Here is a 22,806-nt window from a genome sequence, read left to right on the forward strand (position 1 = left end):
AGGTTCAGACAACAAACAAAACACGAACTCGTGGGGTTAGCCAAAGTAAAGAACGTCTGAGATCTGTATCAATTCAGGCTTACCTCTCTTTCAAGCGTTATCACCCTTAGAAACCAGGTTTAGATAATAAATCCCACAATATCACGAACTTCACGAAACAAAGCATTCAGCACAGGTACGTGACTGACACCATATTCTACTGAAAATAATTACAGTAAACTACGGTTATAACGAACACGCTTATAACGAACTGGTGGATATAACGAACTGGTTTTTAGGTCCCTGCCATTTGCTGTATCTCTGCTGTATATATGCTTATAACGAATTACGGTTATAACGAACTAGAATTTGTGGTCCCTTTGAGTTCGCTATATCCGTAGTTTAGTGTAGAGGTTCTCGAATTTCAATTCCCCAGTTATACAGGGATGACCAGATGACAAAAACTAAAGCTACGATCCGGTAGTTCAGAGACATACATTTCCATTCAGCCATCGATCCGGGGACATTGCAGTTCAAGAAAAACAGACATGTCAAAACACACGCTTGAATCGTACGTAATCAAATACGATCATTTATCAACAACCAGTATATCACAGTCCATGCATATCACAGATAAATTCACTATGTCACATTTTGCCGAGGTCAATGGACATTTGAATAAATACAAATCATCAATACGTGTAGCAAGTCAAATATTTGTTATTATTTGTAAGACATCAAGGTGATTAAACATGTATTTACTGAGTGTGGTATATGTACATACTAGATCTGTGACAAATAACACATGTCCTTGGTAATATTCGTCATAAAACTCACAGAATAACAGCAAAATTTAACAAAATATCGTGTAGCGGCCGAGAACGGTTTCCACGGCAAGGACAAGGCCCGATAAGGATCCCTTACAATCCATAAGGCCTGCTTTATTTAAGAAAGGCCCAACACGTTTACAAGTCTTTATGAAATTGCCAGATGTGTTCACATAAATGAACAAAAACTGTTCTTTTTAACACTTACTCAATTGCACTTAAAATATAGACGTAATGGAAGAATCTATTAAAAGGCTGATTTATCCGTTCTAGGATGGATTAAATATTTATTAATACGCTGTATGTGAAGATAAGGCTTTGAACTTCTCGAGAGAAAGGCATAAATAGTGAAGTTTATATGGTAAAAATATCCTGTCAGTAAATTATTTGCTCCTTGTTACAAATCGGCCTTTTTAGTTCATTATTAGCCATACCTTTTCTATATCCTGCCTCTGGTGTCCCCCGCCGTGATATTGCTGGAATATTGCTAAAAGCGGCGTAAAACCATACTCACTCACTCACTCACTCTTTATCCTGCCATTGGTCCGAACAATCAAGTGTAATTTTTTTTGAATATGTCCGATACGTTTTCTGTACTTTTAGATGTTGACGTTTCCATTGGACCGATATGGTCCTTTTCATCATAACTCGTCCAGTCCTGCTCTGGATAGACTAGTAGTAAGACATAGTATTTGGTATCTTCTGGGTATGTCTGGGATGTACAGGGGATTAACGTGGACACAACACTGATTGTGGTTCTTCATCACACGTGTTTACAGGGGAATCTCAATACCACAAAATTATTCGGCGTCGTGGTCAAGCCGATCAACAGTCAGTGTCGAGGTCCTGCTGATCAACATGTGGTCCTGAGAATATGAAGACACTGCATTTGTTGGGGTCTCGTTGAAAATCCGATTTTGAGAACGTTAGATCGTATTGATCGTTCGGGCTCATAATGGTAAAATGGCGTCTCTGAAAGTGTTCAGATTATTACATATTGCAATGAAACCTCGAACACCTTGAACACCTCGAACACCCTGGACACCTTGGACACCTTGGACTCCTCGAACACCTTGGACTCCTCGAACACCCTGGACACCTTGGACTCCTCGAACACCTTGAACACCCTGGACACCTTGGACTCCTCGAACACCTTGGACTCCTCGAACACCTTGAACACCTCGAACTCCTTGAACTAGAAATATCATTTGGGACGATGTAACATTATAGACTCTGTAACTCTTTATCAACGATACGGTCCAATAACGGCACTTCGCTTGTCTCGCACTACTGATAAGTCGAGTGTTACATACTCACAAGGGCTTGAGTCAACGAAGTTCCCAGTCTCACTTATGCATTTCAATCAGCAGTAAGTTTGAGTGAAATATTACAGTTTAGAATTCATTATCTGTCATTTAAAGACAATGTTGGGGTTAAAGTAAATGTCAGTGCTATGCCTATAACCAATGACATATAGTCACATTGGTGTCAGTGAATAAAGTACTAGATGATCACAGTGTTGTAATTATACCATGGCCTCTTTGCCATAGCATAGGATATCTCTGTCTGGCACTGTCTTCTTCAGCGAAGCCTCCAGTGGGGGTAGCTTCATCACAGCAACAGGTTGAGTTCGGTCTGATATCATGTTCAAGGGTGTTCTCCCGGAGGACTTGGACATCTCTCCATATTTCCGAGTCTTCTTAGATCCAGAGATCGGCCTCCGGATACCTCCTAGAGAAGTCTCTCCGGAAGATGCTTGTAACGGCGCTGGACGCCGAAGACCACCAAGTGCCTGGGACGACTCTGTCTGGTTCTGTAAAGGGTGGCTATCAACAGACAGGATGTTTCTAGAAGGTCGTGAAGCCCTATCTGCATATTTACCCCTCTCTGTGAAAGATGTAGACCGTCCAACAGACCTGCTTTGAATAGCACGGCCTTGGTCATAGGATAGAGAGGGTGATCTGTCCTGGGCGCCCTGTTCAACCGGAGATATTTTCCTGGAAGAGAGTCGTGGTGTTAGGTTCGAGGGAGAAGGGGCGTGAGTATGTTCCGATTTAACACTGTCTCTCCTCTCGAGGGACTCACCGAACCCGTGGACTCCCGTTCTTCGGAAAAGAGGATCGACCTTGACATTTGAAATCCTCTTCCGTTGTCTGTTCACTTCGGCGTCGTCTGTCCGCGGAGACAGTGGGATGTGAATGCTTGTTTCGGGCACAAGGGGTCGTCTGCTTCGAGCAGAAAAAGACACTATGCTTGATTTGGGACGAGATGATTTCACAGATGCTACATCGAAATCAGTGGCCTGTTTCATATCACAAGAATTATCATCCACATTACCTCTCACATAGCTCCTAACATTCATAGATTTATGTCGAGTGATTTTAGATTTCGGGGTGTTTTCCTCGCAACGCATTATGCTATCCCCGAAATCAGAGTCACTAGAAATGTCGGAACATTGCTCCTCCCTATGAAATCCAATCGATGTCTTGGATCGACCACTTTTTTGCTTTCTCAAAGTCTTTTTCGCCGGTTTGACATCAAGTTCCGTCACCGAGGATGCGTCACTTCCGGCAATACTCCAGTTATCACTGTCGTCCCCGTCGTCGCCCTTCGCGGTATCATTCAGGTCGAACTCCTTAAATTTAGAATTCAGTGCCTCTTGATCCTTCAAAAGTCGAAGAATTTGTTCGGCCTTGCTTCGCCGATACCCTTTGCTCAGCCTCAACAGAATGGAGTCTGATTTAGGGGCACCGTTGGCTTCACCGTCCAACCTACGTTCCTCTCTTATAGTTTCCATAGCTTTGTTCATATATTTTCTTTTCACCGACTTCAAGAAGATATTAATCCTTTGAGGACATTCGGGGTGGAAATCAATTACAGCTTGAAAGTACTACAATCACGAAAATTCACATTGTCAGAACAAGCACAATTCCGTGCTAGATGTGATCAGAGTACTCACCCAAATCATGTGTGTTAATCCTTGAGTCGAGTAAATCGTTTTCTTGGCACAGGTCTCAGGCATATCAAACATAATACACGTCAGGTGCTCATAGAATTATTCACAGCTCATATAACCAAAGCTGGTCGTAGAACTGGCAAAAGCACAATTCATCAGTTAATCCAAGCTGACGTCACTGGCAGGGATGGATAATTCATTCCTCATATCACAAAATATGCATACATATATCGTCGCACTAAAACACCGTCAAAAAGTAACACTGAAGCTCCCACAATCCACTTCACCAACTGTCGTCTGCTCTCACTCATTAAAACGGGATCTTCTTGTCGTTTGCAGGATAGTCCAAATCACGTTTCCCGTGTCTCACAAATTAAAAATCACCCATCGTACGACCTGTTCGTTGCCGGATAGGCGTTCATATTCATCTAAACACCACACACAGACACACGTTCTCTCTCCACACAAAATTCGCCCGGGCCAGTGTTATGGGCCGTTGCATGTAGTGGATTGTACGTTGCGTGAATGGGTCGCTATGGCGTGTAAGGTACACATAGCTAATCTATAGCTTTGCTTGTCGTCAGGTACTTGCCTATGGGCCTATATGCAACTGTCGGTGCCAGATTAACAGCGTCAGGCGGCTATACAATGCTAAGCGCTGTAAGCTCCAAGCCCACTAATATTACGACTAAGACTTACGGGAGTTATTGGCCGGCTCTGGTGCATACAATGCCCCGATTGCCGAGATAGAAATAAATCAGTTTTCATCAGCGAGAGGCAATCTGGACAAAAGCATGTTTCTTAGATTTAACCCTATTAGCTCTAGACGCAAATTAACTCTTGTTATCAACTCTCCGTGTAATGTTCTATAATAACTACTTTCTATAATTAAGGTTTGTGTATTTTAGGTATTTTGAATATTCTGTAGATTTTTCTCTATTTGTTTTTCTGACTGTAAGTTTATGAACGGAATCAGTTAATGATTTATGTCCGAAAGGAAAATTAAGCTCAGGTCAGCGGGCAGTCCCGTGCACATCGGATTGAAGTCAGTAAAACCCGCTTTGTGTGTTTGAAAACCCAAACTGTACTGCGTGTATATATTGAGCAATGATACGTTAATTACATACAGGTGATGTGTCAGTTTAATATCACTAATTACAGCATCGCCACCAACCCCGAAAATGGGCAACAAATCGAGATGCATAGTCCTCCTTTCAGAGATTTCACTATGGATATGTCAAGTTTCTTACATTATTTGTATTAATTTCTTGTAATGTCATAATAAACTATAGTGCGAATATTGGAAATAGAAATTAAACATGCGCCACGTTACTGAACTACACTTTCGTGGTCTTTTAACCTCTTCACCCGATAGTTGTGACATGGCTCCCAGGTCATACAAAAGGAATATATGGGGGGGGGGGGGGGGGGGGGTGTGTTGTAAGGGTGTTGGAGGTTAGGGTGTTGGGGAGTTAGGGTGTGGAGTGTTAGGGTGTGGATGTGTTAAAGTGTTGAGGAATTAGGATGTTGAGGTGTTAGGGTGTGGAGTGTTAGGGTGTGGAGGTGTTAGGTGTTGGGGAGTCAGGGTGTGGATGTGTTAGGATGTGGAGTGTTAGGGTGTTGAGGAATTAGGATGTTGAGGTGTTAGGGTGTGGAGTGTTACGGTGTGGAGGTGTTAGGTGTTGGGGAGTCAGGGTGTGGATGTGTTAGGGTGTGGATGTGTGAGGGTGTTGAGGAATTAGGGTGTGGAGTGTTAGGATGTGGAGTGTTAGGGTGTTGAGGAATTAGGATGTTGAGGTGTTAGGGTGTGGAGTGTTACGGTGTGGAGGTGTTAGGTGTTGGGGAGTCAGGGTGTGGATGTGTTAGGGTGTGGATGTGTGAGGGTGTTGAGGAATTAGGGTGTGGAGTGTTAGGTGTGGAGTGTTAGGGTTTTGAGGAATTGGGATGTTGAGGTGTTAGGGTGTGGAGTGTTACGGTGTGGAGGTGTTAGGTGTTGGGGAGTTAGGGTGTGGAGGTGTTAGGTGTTGGGGAGTTAGGGTGTTGATGTGTTTGGATGTTGAAGAATTAGGGTTTGGAGTGTTAGGTTCTGGGGAGTTAGGGTGTGGAGGTGTTAGGTGTTGGGGAGTTAGGGTGTTGATGTGTTTGGATGTTGAAGAATTAGGGTGTGGAGTGTTAGGTGTTGGGGAGTTAGGGTGTGGATGTGTTTGGATGTTGAAGAATTAGGGTTTGGAGTGTTAGGTTCTGGGGAGTTAGGGTGTGGAGGTGTTAGGTGTTGGGGAGTTAGGGTGTTGATGTGTTTGGATGTTGAAGAATTAGGGTGTGGAGTGTTAGGTGTTGGGGAGTTAGGGTGTGGATGTGTTTGGATGTTGAAGAATTAGGGTGTGGAGTGTTAGGTGTTGGGGAGTTAGGGTGTGGAGTGTTAGGGTGTGGAGGTGTTAGGGTGTTGAGGTGTTAGGGTGTGGAGGTGTTGTTAGGGTGTTGAGAGTTTGGGTATTGATGAGTTAGGCATATAATGGCGACCAAACAAACAATAAAATGATGAAGGTGTTTCACAGCAAAATGATAAAGAATGGCTCAAAGAAAGACTTTACAAGAAAGCAAGATATAATCAGACGTATAATCACGTGGTACTGGGACCCGACTTCCGGTAAATATTCCCCAAACAGAAACGTATCAACCGATCTTGGTGTTAACGCCTGTGACGGAACGGATCTGTTCTCGCACTCAACACGGCAGATGAAGAGATGCAATTGGAGCTATTTGTGGTAAAACTATTAAGTGTTGAAATCAGCCTTTGTCAGGCAAAGTTTTTGAGATAATACTTGACGGATGAACATCAGGCTCGAGGGAACAGATACCTAGCTAGTGGAAAAGTAAGCAAACACGTGACAGTTTATTTGTTCTTTAAAACTTATAACGCTTATAAAAAAGCCCAAGCACAAGCAGGCCCGTACAATATGTTTGAACAGAGATATCGCAATATATATCTACCATGGACTGGTCAAAACGCATTGTACGTGTAGAATAGTTTGATAAATGTGATCACACCCAGATATTCTCAAAAACAACAAGCAAACACAACAATGTCGAACCACTGGTTGGTTGGTTGGTTGGTTGGTTGGTTGGTTGGTTGTTTAACGCCGCACTCAGCAATATTCCAGCTATATGACGGCAGTCTGTAAATAATCGAGTCTAGACCAGAAATTCCAGTGATTAATATCATTAGCATCGATCCACGCAATTGGGATCGATGACATGCATCAACCAAGTCAGCGAGTCTGACCACCCGATCCCGTTAGTCGCCTTTTACGACAAGCATAGTCGCCTTTTACGGCAAGCATGGGTTGCTGAAAACCTATTCTACCCCGGATCTTCACGGGTCTCGAACCACTGGTAGACGGGTCAATCTCCTTTTCCCGAGGCAAGGGAGTTAACTGACTGTATTAGTTTGGTTTCCACCTTTGCCGAACAAGGCTGGAATTATGGAGTTATATTTTGGCTTGACTAACATAATCCAATCAAAATCGTGTCACGAAATCGACATTTGGTTCGTAAACTGGCGTGCATATTTCGGTCGATTGCAGGATTTGCAACGCATGTGTACCGCCAACTCGGCGTCAATAGATATTTTTACAAACCTTTTCATGTTTGTAATCAATGAGCTCACCTGATTTGATGCACTTCGCGAGGTAAACCCGTTTTATCACAATAAAGATGTTGATTATCGATCAGTTCGTCTTGACTGGGCGCCGCCATTTTGTTTAAGGCAAATGCAAGTGATATGAGAAGTGGAATGTGATTGGTCAATAGGAGGGACATAGCAGGGACATAAGTTGTAATATCCACTGATGGCGCTTCGATCGAGCCCAGAAATTCCAGCCTATTTCGGCAAGGGTGAAAACTGGACTTTTACAGTCAGTTAACTCCCTTGCCTCGGGAAGATGGGTCAACATGCATTTACCAAAGATCATAGAACTGTTATAACAAACGACTGAAAGAAGACCCACTGGCGAGGCCATCGACGAGTTCGCAATCAGCTGTCTGTGAAGCCGAGATGATTGATCATCTTCTACATAAGCATGGTCCGTGGTTCGAATCCCATCGAGGGACTCGGAATGTTTTTGTCCGCTGCATCGGCGCCCAGGGTGGGAACTAAGCACGTTTACATTCATTTGAACAAAATAAGTCTCCAAACCCTACTATGCGGCCCATGCTGTGCTTCTCTTAGGTACAATTCCAGCAGCTCCAACATTTGGTGTTTACATTCCACAACGTTTGAAGTACAGTCCATCTTCCCGAGCCAAGGGAGTTAACTTACTTTAAAATTCCAGTTTCCACCCTTGCCGAACGAGGCTGGTATTCCTGGGCTCTATCGAAGCGCCACCAGTGGCTATTATGAGTTATGTCCCTTATAAGCCTCTCCTATGGACCAATCAGATTCCGCCTCTCGTATCACTTGCATTTGCTTCAAAGAAAACAGCGGCGCCCAGTCAAGACGATCTAATCGATAATCAAGGTCTATATTGTGATAAAACGGGTCTTACGTCGCGAAATGCATCAAATCACGTGAGCACCTTGATTAAAAACATGAAAAGATTAAGAAAATATCTGTTGACAACGAGTTGGCGGTGCACATTTTTTGAAAATCCTGCAATCGACCGAAATCTGCACGACAGTTTACGAACCGGATTTCGACTATGCATGGACTCGTAAGTCCAGCCAAAATGTAACTCCATAATACCAGCCTAGTTCGGCCAGAGTGGAAACTGGACTTTAATAGTCAGTAAACTCTCTTGCTTCGGGAAGATGGGTACAATCAAGCTACGATCTCTCTACGATTTCAAAGACCATCTCACGACTCATTCTCAAAGAAAATTTGAACAAGGTTACAACATTGAAGTCCCCAATAAAGCTTTCAAAACGTTTTATGGAAGACATATGGATAACAATTCCAAGTCTGACGCATCAGTGACACAGATGATGTCCAATGCAATTCCCTATTTTGACTTGCACTACAATGTTCCGTGTTTTTCAGGTGATCAGTTGACTTATTTTTGCATGTGTTTGTGACGGGTGCCAACGGTGTGGCAGGGTACGCTCCTGTATTCGCGAACACCTGGTGTCATCACTATTTGACGGCGATTCATGGACGCATGCTCATGTTATAGTGGGCTCTGCTTTTGGCAGGTATTTCTGGGGATTATTCCACAGATGACACCGTTACCTTGTCAGCTTGCTGACGTTGTTAACCTCTTTGGTAATGTAGAAAAGGAGTCTGACGTCGGGTCAGAAAGTCCGTGGTTCGAATCCCATCACGGGACTCGGACATTTTATAGCCGCTACATTAACCTGCAAATGCCTGTCAGTTTGAAAGTATATACCCATATTTGATGGTGGCTAAAAGTGATACAAGCCAGAAATATTTTTTCACCCATGAAGATTCGGGGTAGAATAGGTCTTCTGCAAACCATGCGTGTCGTAAAAGGCGACTAGGCTTGTTGTAAAATGCGACCAACGGGATCGGGTGGTCAGGTTCGCTGACTTGGTTGATGCATGTCATCGTATCCCAGTTGCGTGGACAGATGCTCATGATGTCATTAACTGGATTGTCTGGGCCATATTCGATTATTTACAGACCGCCGTCATATAGCTGGAATATTGCTGAGTGCGGCGTTTTACAACAAACAAACAAGAAATATATTTTCGATGGATGTGTTTTAGACATTACGTTTGCAGTGTTTAGGCAACTGGTTTCAGCCATGTAACGTTTTAATAACGTTTATTGTTTTTTGGTCAAGTGTATACTTTCTTTTGCCCGACAGTTTATACAGTTTATAGCCGACAGGCTCCCAAGAAATATGCATTCAATCAGCAGAAAAAGACGGACATCACTCGCCTCGTTGTCAAGTCTTTAGGTAACACAGTTTGCACACGAGGCACGTATTCGGCACGCATTGATGACTTGATCTTGTATTCGAATCCCAGAACCAATAGTTCTATGAGGTCTGGAAACAGCTGGATGCCCCTATTGCCATTATCGCGAATCAAAGAACTCGTCAATGTACAGTGAAAATAGAATACGGTGAAGATTACACCCTTGCCTCACCCCCGTTGGACAACCAAACAAGGATGTAAACCCAGAGTAGTTCTGACACAAGACTGAAAGGACTGGGAATGATAAGGCCACTTTGGATCTGCATAATTTAAGAAATTGTCAGAACAATTAGCCATCGTTATTAAAATTATCATGTTTGTGCATCTAAAGGAAAACTAGAATTTGTTCATTTCAACACTTCCGTGTTTTGGAAGTAAAACAATACTAAATTTAAGCAAAGCGAAAATGTGTCGAAATTGTCTATTTTGTAGGTTTTCAGGAAGCAGGTTTTAGACTCTAAGACACAAAACAGTTCAAACATATCGTGAAAACATAATTTGGGGTAACGGGCTTGCTCACAGTTAGGTTTCCTCTTGAAGTTCGTCGAATCTGCCTATTGTCTCTACTTTACGGCCTTCTTATGAACTTGATCATGCGAGAAGTCTAACACAAATACGTGTGCGAAAGAAAAGGGTTTCACTTGGTTGTCGGCTATTTCAACAAGTCTGATTAGTGTCATACCAATATTTCAATGTTTGCTGCAACTTTATAATTTCCAGTGGCTAGAGCATTCGGGTTCGATTCCCCGCTTGGCCAACCCGCAAAATTATTTTATTTATTAACTCAACTTTCTTAATTTTTTCGACTCAAATTCCTTTTTTGCACCGGTTACACAATTTGCATATGGCATACTATTCATATACGGGGGGAGGGCTTAAAATGTTTTGAGTATGTGTAATACCTCCTTAATAGCTGCGTGTATTAAGTTCAATACTGTCCATGCCACAGGCTGCATTTGAGCCAAATGCACATCCAGGCAGCATTTTTCTGCAGGCATCAAAGAGTCTAGGTATTCTCTGTTGTAGAATGGACAACATCCAATCCAATGGACAATCCACTGATTGACATCATGAGCATCTATCCACGCAATTGGGATACGATGACATGCATCAACCAAGTCCACCAACCGAGCCTGACCACCCGATCACGTTAGTCGCCTCCTATGACAAGCAAAGTCGTCTCTTACGGCAAGCATGGGCTGCTGAAGACCTATTCTACCCCGGATCTTTACGGGTAACATATGATATACAAAGAATGCAATATGAATACTTCGAATATCACTCACATACATGTGTTATCAGACACCGTGGCTGATATTCATTACCAGGATAGCGAACACACAATCGTTCTCCTCTATTGAGACCGCAACAGTAATATTGGAAATCACAAATAAAGCCAGTCAACAGGATATACGCCATTGTTACTTGATTGTTAAGAGCATTCATGAACGCGCCCTTGCACAGAAGGCGATCTCGTGTCTCTGATCGGGGATAATGGCCACGTACCAAACAGAGTACGCCCAGAGGCCAAGTACATCCAGATTGTGCTGAGGGAAGGGCTGTAGTGTACGTGCGTGTGGCTGTGTGCGTGTGGCTTTGTGCGTGTGCGTGTGCGTGTGCGTGTGCGTGCGTCTGTTTCTTAAAGAAGTGAAATGACAGAACTTGTCTCAAACAAAAATTCCAACCGCCCCACCCACCCCGAAATTTTTATTTTTAATTTATCATGCGTATACATTTTGGTCTGTTAAATGCAGCAAACTCTTAATAGCTCTTTTCACAATTCGAGAATATCACTATATCAAATCACCAATCTCCAATTCGAGATAACCTGGGCAGATATTACGAATACCGAGTTGAAAAAAAGTTCTATAATATAGTATGTAGTTATGATTCTATATTCAACTAGAATATAGAATCGTAACTACATACTATATTCTAGTACTACACAGTATTTTCTCTGTGAAAACGTTTTTTTTCGATCACAAGGTTGGTTGGTTGGTTGTTTAACGCCGCACTCAGCAATATTCCAGCTATATGACGACAGTCTATAAATAATCGAGTCTGGGCCAGACAATCCAGTAATTAATATCACGAGCATCGATTCACGCAATTGGGATACGATGACATGCATCAACCAAGTCAGCGAACCTGACCACCCGATCCCGTTAGTCGCCTTTTACGACAAGCAGATTCGCCTTTTACGGCAAGCATGGGTGGCTGAAGACTTGTTCTACCCGGCCTCGATCACAAGGGAAGACATCAGCTGACTACCACATAAATAATTCCTCGTAACGTTGTAGACTATTCTTGTAGGTCTAACGTTGTGTGGCGGTGTTCATAAGAGGATTTTTCATTCTCGCTTAGGTGATTTACTTTACCGTTTTCCTTGTCGAGTAACGTTACATTAGATTTGACGGCGCAAAGTTGAATATAATATGTGTGCGTGCGTGCGTGCGTGCGTGCGTGCGTGCGTGCGTCTTGCATAACACCAATATATTCCAGCTATTTGATGGCGCTCTGAATATAATCGAAAGTATATATATATATATATATATATATATATGTATATAAAACAGACAATCGAGTGATTGACATCAAGAGCATCGATCCAGGCAATTGGGAATCGCTGAAATGCAATCAGCCAAGCCAGTGAGCCCGACTACCCGATCCGTTCGGTCGACTTTAACGACCATCACTCTTTCTAACCTAGAATCGGGAGGTTTACCCAAGTGGTAGACGGCTAAGACCTGTGTCTTTAACTCTGAGATAAAAAATAGTTCAAACATGTAGTTAAAAGTTGATTTTGGGGTCCAGACTTTCCCGCAGTTAGGTTTCCTCTTGAAGTTCGCCAAGTTTGTCTCTGATTTTATGAACTCGAACATGCCAGAAGTTAAAAAGGCATACGTGTGACAATAAAAGGGTTTAAACTTAGTTGCCAGATATTTCAACATGCCTCATTAAAATTTAAAATTTTAACTAAAATTAGACATTAACAGAGGTTAGAGCGTTCGCTCGTTTCGTTTCCCCACGCTGGTTTCGATTCACCCACCTCATTAGGGACTGTGAGGTTACGACTTTTTTGCACTCGCTGCACATTTTGCACATGCAATTCATATATGCGGGTGGCTGAAACGTTCTAAGCCCAGCTACGAAGGATATATAGTACACCCTTAACGTTGTGCATGTATTCAGTACAATACTTCCGATGCTTACGGGCTGCATATGAACAAAGTAGGTATTTTCTGTGACTAGGTATTTTCTAGATCCAAAACAAAACGTTGGGTAAATATGTTCAACTTTATTTTGAAGTATTTCAACTTAGTGTAGGTAGTCTGACTCCCATAAAACTGGTAAAGTACTGACCTATGAGCGTATCAGATCCACTCATATTGTCTATAGTTACATAGACACTGGATCCGGCCGATAACTCCAAAATAGCAAACGCCGTTCCTGAGCCGGACAGTGTTCCTGAGGTTGTGGTACCAGCAACTTTCGCCTCTTCTAGCATCAGGAACAAGTTGAAATTCGTCATGAATTGTCCTAAATAATCGTTCACTCCATTTATCAGAAACAAATACACTCCCTTTACGGGGGCAGTGAAATTCCCACTTGTAGCGTTGTAGCCTCCGCCGACGTTGTATCTGATGTCGTTGAACTTCAGTACATCATTATTGGAGAAGCTTGCTACTCTGTAGTCAGGGAAACTTACATCGAAGTAGACGTTCTGTTCTTGCTCTGTTGAAGAAAATGTGAAATGGGTAAAAAATACTCAAAGGAAATGAAAAGGCTAGCAAAATGGTTAAAATGAGAAACTTGATTTTACAGCTAAACAGATGCAACAAATACTGCACGCATAATCTTTGACTTTTAGATATGTAAACTATCAATTTGCAAGCAAAACGACATTTATATGTGACACGCTCGCAGCATTGTATTGAAGATTTCTATACCACCGCCTCACCACATAACCTTCAAATAAAGAAAATAGACTCGGTGTCATGTAAAGTTCTACATCTTACCTATATGCATTAAGCGAGCGTCAAGTGAAGTTTTGACACTTTCCAGGTTCATAACGGAGCTGACCACAGCTTGGACTTGTTTGGTGACGTTGGACACATCTTTGCTTAACTTTTCTAATGCCTGCTCGGACATATTTCTGGCAACCTCTTCGGCTCTGGCTGACACGTTGACCAGTCCCACATCTTTCTGCAACATAGTAACTTCATCTACAAGGTCTTGTAAAGTTTCAAGATGGTCAGTGCTTTCATTAAACAATGACTCGATTTTAAAAGTCACGTTTTGAAACTTGATGTCAAACATATGCTCCAACACTCTGTTTTCTTGCTTTCTGTCTTGTATCTGAATTTGAAACGATGAGTTTAAATTCATCTGCTGGAATTGTAACACAGACAATGTCTGCGTCAATTGTTGGTTTTTCAGAGACTGGATGTTCCATTGCGTTGCATGACGTCAGTAATCTGGACAAGTTGGTGACCTTGTGTTCAAAGTCATGTCTCTCTTGTCTTTCTGTCAGGATGCTGGTCTCTAAGAATGCATTCTTTGCTTTGAGATCTGCAGTTTTGCTTTCCATGTCTGTCATTTTCTTCAGAAGAGTAAGAACATCACCTGATAATTTGAAATTTGAGTTTTGAAGAAGTTGCAGATCGGTTTGCATCATGGAAAGGACGTTACCTCCACTGTTCTGCTGCAATGTCTTCAACGTTGCCTTCAGGTCAGCGTTTTCCGTTTTCAGAATTGCCACCTCGCTAACCAGACTGTACATCTCGCTTTGTAGTTGGTTCATGTTTGAGTTGAGAAGGGACATTGCAAGGCTGTCGACGATGGTGTTGGGTGTCGGTGTTGTCCATGCAGGCAGGATGGCTGGAAGTAAGAGGAAAGAAACTACAGCTTTCATGTTTCAGTATCCACGTTGCTTTACACTGCACACGTCGTGTATCTTTAACATATTATATAATATATTTAGGTACGACAATGGACACATGTTTCTTAATCTTATCTAGTATTCATGACACAGAACATACTCATTTAGCCACACGTTCACTCTCGTGTAGGTCAGCCTTTTTTCTCACTCATGTAGGTCAGCCTTTTTTATCAGATAGTCTGTTTATTTTAATTCCAGCTATATCTAAATATTTTATATACAGTAATCTACGGTTATAACGAACTCAAAGGGACTACTAATTTTAGTTCGTTATAACCGTAGTTCGTTATAAGCATTGATACAGCATAACTACAGCACATAGTCGGGACCAAAAAGTAAGTTCGTTATATCCGTCAGTTCGTTATAAGCGTGTTTGTTTAAACCGTAGTCTACTGTATTATGCTAATTTCAATTTAGGAGATAAAACTTCTGTGGTTTAACATTTGATGTCGTCTAATAATATTTATTAGATACATCTTTTTTCAATTTGGAGACGATCGGTAGCGTTATAGATACCAGATTTGTATCTTATTCTGACCAATCAGATCCAAGTACTCTTCAATTAATGTCATAGTACAATTTTGTTATGAACAATAGTTTCATGAAAAATATTATTCGGTAAGAGTGTTAATTTGGATTATAGTTAGCAATACTGAATAATCGTCATTGCAATCACGTTGAACGTAAATACCCAGGAAGATGGTCAAATCGTATGTATGTACATACAAAATATAGTACTAAGTAATATGCGTCAGGCTTTCAAGGCTAATTTAACGATTATTGTTTTCGAAGTCTGAATTACCCTAATATTAACTTTCTCTTTGTAGATGTAAGTGTCTCATTAACTGAAGGGATAACGATGATAATATTATATATACCAGTATGTCTATTATATACCAACCGCCAAAAGTATTATTTTAAACCACTTAATAACAAAACTAACTAAAACTAAAATAATAAAACTCAGTCAAGTGTTACCACAGGGTGTCTTTATTATTATCACGATATGCTGCACGTGATTTCCAAACTTTACACGCTAATCCTGCACGAGACAAATGGTGCATCTCGAGTCATGAACCTATGAGGTCACATGTGATGCTTTCGTGTGCGTCGGTTCACACAACATAACGGTATGTTCGTATGTAGATCGAACAATCTAATATCTCTTGAATATGAGTAATTCTACAAATATGGGTGGAGTATTGGGCGAATTGTAGCTATGCACTGCTCCGTTTTAACAACCCGACATTTCCTGGTCGCTAAGTGTCCCACAAAAGAGGAACAGGAATAGAGTTCTTTGATTTCGCGGCTTCTTGGGTTTGACAGAAGATTGCGTGGTCAAAGGGGGGTAACTCTAATTTTTCAACGTCACTCACAACAAACATGGAGGAGCAGCTTGCTGCCTATCGAGCGAAGAAGGCGAAGGAAAAGGATGAGTCGAAAGGAACGTTGACATCGGCAGCATACAACTTTGCTTCAGGAATACTCACCTCACGGAAAGGGGTGAAAAACGTAATAATGAAGGCAGCTTCAAAGTTCGGTCAGATCGGTATATGATCTTTGCTTCAGTCGAAAATTTAAGATGACGTGTTAAAAATGTTTACGTGTTGTTAATTATAGAATAGGGTCGTCTAGCTGTTTCTCTCTTACTTTAATTTATATTAATCAGTATTTCAAACCCTTTGTGGTTGCCAATTGCCTTGGGCTTATTGTTGCAACTGGATTGTGATAAAGTTGGGAATTTTACATAGACCTATATATATGACAAAAATACATTGAGTGTATGTAGCGGCCATACAATTTCCGAGTCCTGTGATGGGATTCGAACCACGGACCTTCTGATCAAAGGTCGGATGCCTTGTCCACATGACCAAAGAGGTTAACCCCGTCAGCAAGCTGACAAGGTAAGGATGTCATCTGTGGGATGACTCCACGCCCTGCCACATACTCCCCAGTCAACAGAAGGCACGCCCCGGGTCGCATAGTAGCATGGGCGGATACAGAGGGGGGGTGCGCACTCCCCTTTTTATTTCGAAAAAAATCTTTATTTCTGTATAAATTACCACCAAAGACAATAAAGAGGTCTTAATTGTGCACCCCCCCTTTTCAAAAAAACTGTATCCGCCCATGAGTAGGGTACCGAGGCTTATTTTGCTCAAATTTAATATGAACATGCTCAGCCCCACGTTGGGCGCCAATGTAGCGGCCATAAAATTTCCAAGTCCTGTGATGGGATTCGAACCACGGACCTTCTGATCCCCCGTCAGCAAGTATAGAAAGGTCACGACAATGGCAATAGATTGTTTGTTTTTGGTCCAACATGTCTGAAACACAGGGCAATGTAACTAACATTCTATACTATTTGTCTACAAGTTGTCAGAATTGTAGTTACATGTTCCTCTGAAATCATTCTCCGTAGCCATGCTCACTCTGGAGCTGGACAATAGGGCTGGGACGAGTCCAAATTTGCTCCCCGGGTACCTGACGCCCTATTGCCCACCCCTACCTGCTGTAGGTCTCAAGAGTTAGGTACAAAATGTCCGATTGGGAACTGTATTACTTGTTCCCTTGCAAGAACTATTTAGATACACGAATAAAACAATGTGCTCATGTATGTACACTGAATTTGACTGAAGCTTTATTTTTACTCAAACATATAAAAGTCATAAGAAATGTGTGCATAGTCACAAAGAAATGCAAACATTAGCGACTTGTTTAACCATGGATTTTATTTGTTATTGTCATCGAACAATATATATGACAAACCACAGGGCCAGATAGTCCTGTGGGTACCCAGTTCCTACTCAGGACCCACTCAACCCGAGTACCCGAGTTACCCAACCAAGCACCTATTTGAAGCACACACAGTCAGCGATCTAACCCACTTTTACACTTTTTGAGTAAAGTACAGATTCTCATACTTTTTTGGATTGAGTCCAGTCCGGGATTCGAACCCACACTGCCAGAGTGAGGCACCTAATCGCCAGCACATAAAGTCAGTGATCTAACCCACTCAGCCACCGAGGCTTCCCAAAATGGAAGTCCGACAACTGGTAGTCTAGATTACGTACTTTGTGTACCCCTCCGACAAGTGTAAATTGACACTGCTCCCATGGCCAAAAGCTATGAACACACAATGCCATTTACAAAGTGTTTATGCTAAATCACTCACAATTAATTTAACTGAACCCATTGTTATTTGTCCTGCAGGAAGACAGTCGTCCGAGTGTTCAGGATGATCAGACAGCGGCCACTGCTCGCACAGGAGGTTCGGTCACCATATCTAGTGAAGGAGAAATCCTCACCGAGGAGAAGCCATTCTTTTCCACAGAGAAGATACTGAAGGTTCTCCTGTGGTTCTTGCTGTGGGGAGTGTTTGTGGAACTGGGGTTTGGAGCTGTTTATTTCATTGTGTCGCTGTCCATCATACTGTACAGAAACACCAGGACGGGTCCTAAGCGAGATGGCAACCTCAGCGCGTACTCCGTATTCAATCCAAACTGTGAGAGATTGGATGGGACATTCACTGCTGAACAGTTCGAGAAGGAACTAAGACATGGCCCAGGTGCAGTTCATTGACGATGTCACAAGGATGGGGGTCCATTCATTATGCTGCGACAATGATGATGATAAAGAAAATTGTTGCAACATAGCACACGTTCAGTTCATTGTTGCCATGACATGGATAAGGATTTTTGCTGCGACACATCTTCCCGAGGCAAGGGAGCTAACTGACTGTAAAAGTCCAGTTTCCACCCTTGCTGAACTAGGCTGGAATTTCTGTGCTCGATCGTAGTGTCACCAGTGGCTATTACAAGTTATGTCCCTCCTATTGACAATCAGACTCCACCTCTCATATCACTTGCATTTGCTTCAAACAAAATGGCGGTACCCAGTCAAGATGATCTGATCGATAAAACTGGTCTTACTATGCAAAGTGCATCAAATTACATGAGCACCTTGATTAGAAACATGAAAAGATTTTGAAAATATCTGTTGATGGCTTGTTGTTATAGCACATGCTTTGCAAATCCTGCAATCGACGAAATCTGAACAGCAGTTTATGAACCGGATGTTGATTTCGTTACACGATTTTGATCTGACCATGCATAGTCTCGTTAGTTCAGTCAAAATATAACTCCATAATTCAAGCCTAGTTCAGCAAGGGTGGAAACTGGACTTATATGTCAGTTTACTCCCTTGCCTCGGGAAGATGGCTGCAAAATGGCAAACAATGGATTCATTGATAGTATATGGTGCGGGTTTCATTCATTGGTGTTAAAACACAGCTGTGACTTCACACTATTGTTACAACTACAGATTATCTGTAACAAATTGACGGTTTACTGACCTTCTGTAATGCAAATTTGAAGTTCATGCATTAATACTAAGCGCTTGTGTTATGTAAGTACTGGATACCATGATCAAATTCGACAAAAAACATGTGCAGGACAAATATACAGGCTAGTTCAAATCCAGCACAGTTAATGACGAGCGGAGTTAAAGTTTGGTTTGTTTCTTTGTTTGTTTAACGCCGCACTCAGCAATATTCCAGCCATATGACGGCGGTCTGTAAATAATCGAGTCTGGTCCAGGCAATCCAGTGATTGACAACATGAGCATCAATCCACTCAATTGGGATACGACTTCATACATCAACCAAGTCAGCGAGCCTGACCACCCGATCCCGCGGGGAGTTAAAGATTCTCATTATGAATGTACTGTACAGCATATTTTAATTTATCTATTGATTTATTTAAACTTGCAGGCTGATTCTGAATCTGATTTTTTAACAGTATTTTGTTACTTTCATGTATTTTAAGTAAGATAATACACATAACTGGAAAAACAGAAAAACATGTAGTTACCATAGATCTATTAAATGACAATATAATTGATTCACAGAACAAACATGACAGCTGTTCCATTAGATGTTTTGTGTCAAATGTACCTTTTGACAAGGAGAGAGTTGGAATTTACACCAATTTTAGCAATTTTCCAGCAATATCATGGCTGGGGGTACTAGAAATGGGCATCACACCTTGTTTCCATGTGGGGAATCAAACCCAAGCCTTCACTGTGACAAGCAAACGCTTTAACCGCTAGGCTAACCCACCGCCCCTTTGGACAAGGATGATTGGTAATATTATGAAACTTTGTAAGTGAATCGGTTGATATGTCAATGTTTATGTTGTTAGAAGACAGAATGAAATGCTGTCAAAATTGGATTTATTAAAAGCTTTTCAAAGGCATTTCTATATAAAATATGCTATAGAAATACCAATTATGATATCTAAAGGTCCTGCTTGGGACTGATTCACTGATACAGCTCTATGAGGATATGTTGAGAAGGTACACATGTACTTGTATATATACTTAAGTCTACCGTCCGAATCGTCTTTCATGTCAGGATTGGTGGACATGAATCCACCGGGTTATATTAGGCCAGGCCTTTTTTTTATTTTAAGGATTACGGATTTTCAGCCCAAAGTCCAGGGTTGGAGGAGAAAAAAAAAAGGGCCAGATGCATTTTTTTTAATGGAGAATGCCTCTGGCATACTTTATGAACATATTCTGTGCTCAAAAGACCACCATTTGTGACGATAATGCCCCTTGTAACAATACAAATTCTGCCACTTACAACACGGACAATTGTCAAGGGAGGCTATTCATGTTCATGGCTTCAAGATCAACAAAGATTGATCATGTATCTCTTTACTAGTTTACAACAGTAACTTCATGTTTTTTATTAAAGGTGATGATAACAAATAAAATAACTGACTACATGGCTATCGGCAGGGAAAAAAAATGGAAATCTGATTTTTTTTTACATTTTCTAAAAAATTAGTCCGTAATCCAAAAAATATAAAACGCCTGGCCTTACTTCTTTGGTGTAAGGGAGTCCCTCATGTGTAAATAAATATTTATTTCTGTTTGTGTTTGTGAATTGTGTTATTCATTCTCTTTGATACCACAACTGACTAAATTAATGCTTTGATAACTGACTACAAGGATTCTGGTTTGTAACTGAAGTAACAATGCCTTGCTGCACGATTCCATGGCAACAGCTGTCCCCACCCTGGAAGTGATATTTATATATTCCAGTGATTGACATCATGAGCATCTGTCTACCAAATGAGATACGATGACATACATGAACCAAGTCAGCGAGCCTGACAACCTAATCATGTTAATCACCTCTTATGACAAGCATGGGTTGCTGAAGACCAATTCTAACCCATATCTTCACAGTGCTAGTTTAACACCCATGGTTCCATAGTGGGAGTCTGGGTAAAACAGATCCTCAGTACCTTATGCTTGTCAGAGTAGTGGAGGGTGAAATTAATTCATGCCATACTTCCCTAACAGCAAGGATTGATGTTCATACTATCAACCACTGGTTTGCTCAGCCCCGATTTGACCACACAGACCACCATGCATGACATACGACTGTAAATTTTGCCGACTTTGGCATATAACATCATTCACTCACAACTGGAAGAAAATTTAGCACTACTTACAATATAATTTCATATAAAGTAACAATTTCTTAAAATCATATCTTCTTTTAATTTTCTGTTGAAGTGACATCCTCATATCTAATTACAGAAATTAATGATCTAATGACATGTTTTGTAACTAATAGTTATTTCACTACAATTTCTATTGCTTCCTCGTCTCCTTTGTATCATGTTGGACTTGCCCCTAGAGACCCATGGGTCACGTGAAGATTCCGGTTTAGAATTGGTCTTAAGCAACCCAAGCTTGTCGTAAGAGGCGACTTACGGGATCGGGTGGTCAGGCTCACTGACTTGGTTGATGCATGTTATCCTATCCCAATTGGGGCGGTCGGGTAGCCTAGTGGTTAAAGCGTTCGCTCGTAACGCCGATGACCCGGGTTCGATTCCCGACATGGGTACAATGTATGAAGCCCATTTCTGGTGTCTCACTCACTCCTATCCCAATTGCGTGGGTCGATGCTCATGATGTCAATCACTGGATCGTCTGGCCCAGACTTGATTATTTACAGACCGCCATCCTATAGATGGAATATTGCTGAGTGTGGCATGAAACAACAAACCAACAGTTGGGTCTACATGAAAGTGGTCCTATTCTCCAGGTCAAAGATCCAGGCAGGACACAGCATGCAGTAGCAGCAGTCTAACTGGAGTCAGTGACAACAGACTTGTATATATGAGAAAATACCTTTATTTCAATTTGGCTATAAATACCCCTCTCACTGCAAGTTGCAGCGTCAAATATCTGTACAAAAATCAGTTATCACCATAATTGTTGTAACCACATGAGCACCATCTTCCCGAGGCAAGCGTGTCCACCAGCCTATATCAAAGCCCAGTTTCTACCCTTGCCACATCAAGGCCACTTTTCTTGGCTCAGCCCTGGCGCCACCTCACATAAATCAAGAGATGTGCCCCTTGTAATGAAAACGCGATATCCAATCAGATCGCTGTTCTTATCTCGTATAGCTTCAAAAAGAGGGTGGCTACCATAGGCGACGCCCACAAAAACAAGGGCAATAGTTGAGGGGTTTAAAAAATGAAAAAACATATTTGTGTCAACAAAGACAGGCAGCCGTAAATCACTTTCATACGAAGGTTTACCAGTCGTAGATGTTTATTTTGTGAAACGTTCTCTGATTGGACTATCGATATGTGCGATAGTCCAATCATATTTAGCACAGGAAAGTGGGCTTGATGTGGCAGGAGTGAAACAAGACTTTGATAAAAGGCGAGTGGACGTTCTTGCCTCGGGAAGATGCATAAACACGGACACACATTGTAACAATGACAAGGCAGAAACAATCTCGGACATGCAACAAATTAACAACATGGTTCCCACATGCATCATCAAAACAATAAAACCAAATAACAGACTTCATGACGTAGATGTCACAAGATACACACTTCTTAACAGTTGAATGACGGTCTTATGTATTTAAGAGAACATCGGAGTAAAGTGCACATCTGATGAGTTGATCTTGGAATAAGGGAGCAGAGATGGTCCCTTTAACTCTCTGACCTCACAACCCTGACAGAACTTGTCATACACTTTGGATATTTTTGAATGCAGTGCTGAAACCTATTGACTCACTGACATATACAAGTATACTTTCTGGCATGTATTTCTAAGGCTTAAAAAAATAAAAT

The 22,806-nt window shown here is 41.6% G+C and overlaps 3 protein-coding genes across 3 annotated transcripts; 1 reads left to right on the forward strand and 2 right to left on the reverse strand.

The window, feature by feature from the left end:
* Positions 1-538: 538 nt before the first annotated feature.
* On the reverse strand, positions 539-4,376 carry LOC124151494. The gene is made up of 2 exons (XM_048403317.1): positions 1,960-4,376; positions 539-1,923 (listed from the first exon to the last, which is right to left on the reverse strand). The coding sequence occupies exon 1, from the start codon at positions 3,613-3,615 to the stop codon at positions 2,332-2,334; it is 1,284 nt and encodes a 427-aa protein (XP_048259274.1). The 5' UTR covers positions 3,616-4,376; the 3' UTR covers positions 539-1,923; positions 1,960-2,331.
* An 8,633-nt stretch (positions 4,377-13,009) lies between these two features.
* On the reverse strand, positions 13,010-14,659 carry LOC124151527. Its single transcript, XM_046524045.2, has 2 exons — positions 13,716-14,659; positions 13,010-13,431 (listed from the first exon to the last, which is right to left on the reverse strand). Exons 1-2 carry the CDS (start codon positions 14,083-14,085, stop codon positions 13,010-13,012), a joined length of 792 nt encoding a protein of 263 aa, XP_046380001.2. The 5' UTR covers positions 14,086-14,659.
* Positions 14,660-16,010: 1,351 nt separating this feature from the next.
* Positions 16,011-18,466, forward strand: LOC124151466 (SAYSvFN domain-containing protein 1-like). The gene is made up of 2 exons (XM_046523952.2): positions 16,011-16,150; positions 17,849-18,466. The coding sequence occupies exons 1-2, from the start codon at positions 16,022-16,024 to the stop codon at positions 18,215-18,217; spliced, it is 498 nt and encodes a 165-aa protein (XP_046379908.2). The 5' UTR covers positions 16,011-16,021; the 3' UTR covers positions 18,218-18,466.
* The last annotated feature ends 4,340 nt before the right edge of the window (positions 18,467-22,806 follow it).

The sequence above is a fragment of the Haliotis rufescens genome, unplaced genomic scaffold (assembly GCF_023055435.1).
Source record: "Haliotis rufescens isolate VD_foot unplaced genomic scaffold, xgHalRufe1.0.p SCAF_3, whole genome shotgun sequence".
Taxonomy (NCBI): Eukaryota; Metazoa; Mollusca; class Gastropoda; order Lepetellida; family Haliotidae; genus Haliotis; species Haliotis rufescens.

What these genes read in the sequence shown, in the direction of transcription:
- LOC124151494 (XM_048403317.1), bottom strand. Translation starts at nt 3,615, where the DNA reads ATGAACAAAGCTATGGAAACTATAAGAGAGGAACGTAGGTTGGACGGT.
- LOC124151527 (XM_046524045.2), bottom strand. Translation starts at nt 14,085, where the DNA reads ATGAATTTAAACTCATCGTTTCAAATTCAGATACAAGACAGAAAGCAA. An exon ending in CGCTCGCTTAATGCATATAG is followed by an intron (nt 13,432 to 13,715) that starts GTAAGATGTAGA and finishes TTTCTTCAACAG; the next exon opens with AGCAAGAACAGAACGTCTAC.
- LOC124151466 (XM_046523952.2), top strand. Translation starts at nt 16,022, where the DNA reads ATGGAGGAGCAGCTTGCTGCCTATCGAGCGAAGAAGGCGAAGGAAAAG. An exon ending in CACGGAAAGGGGTGAAAAAC is followed by an intron (nt 16,151 to 17,848) that starts GTAATAATGAAG and finishes TTTGTCCTGCAG; the next exon opens with GAAGACAGTCGTCCGAGTGT.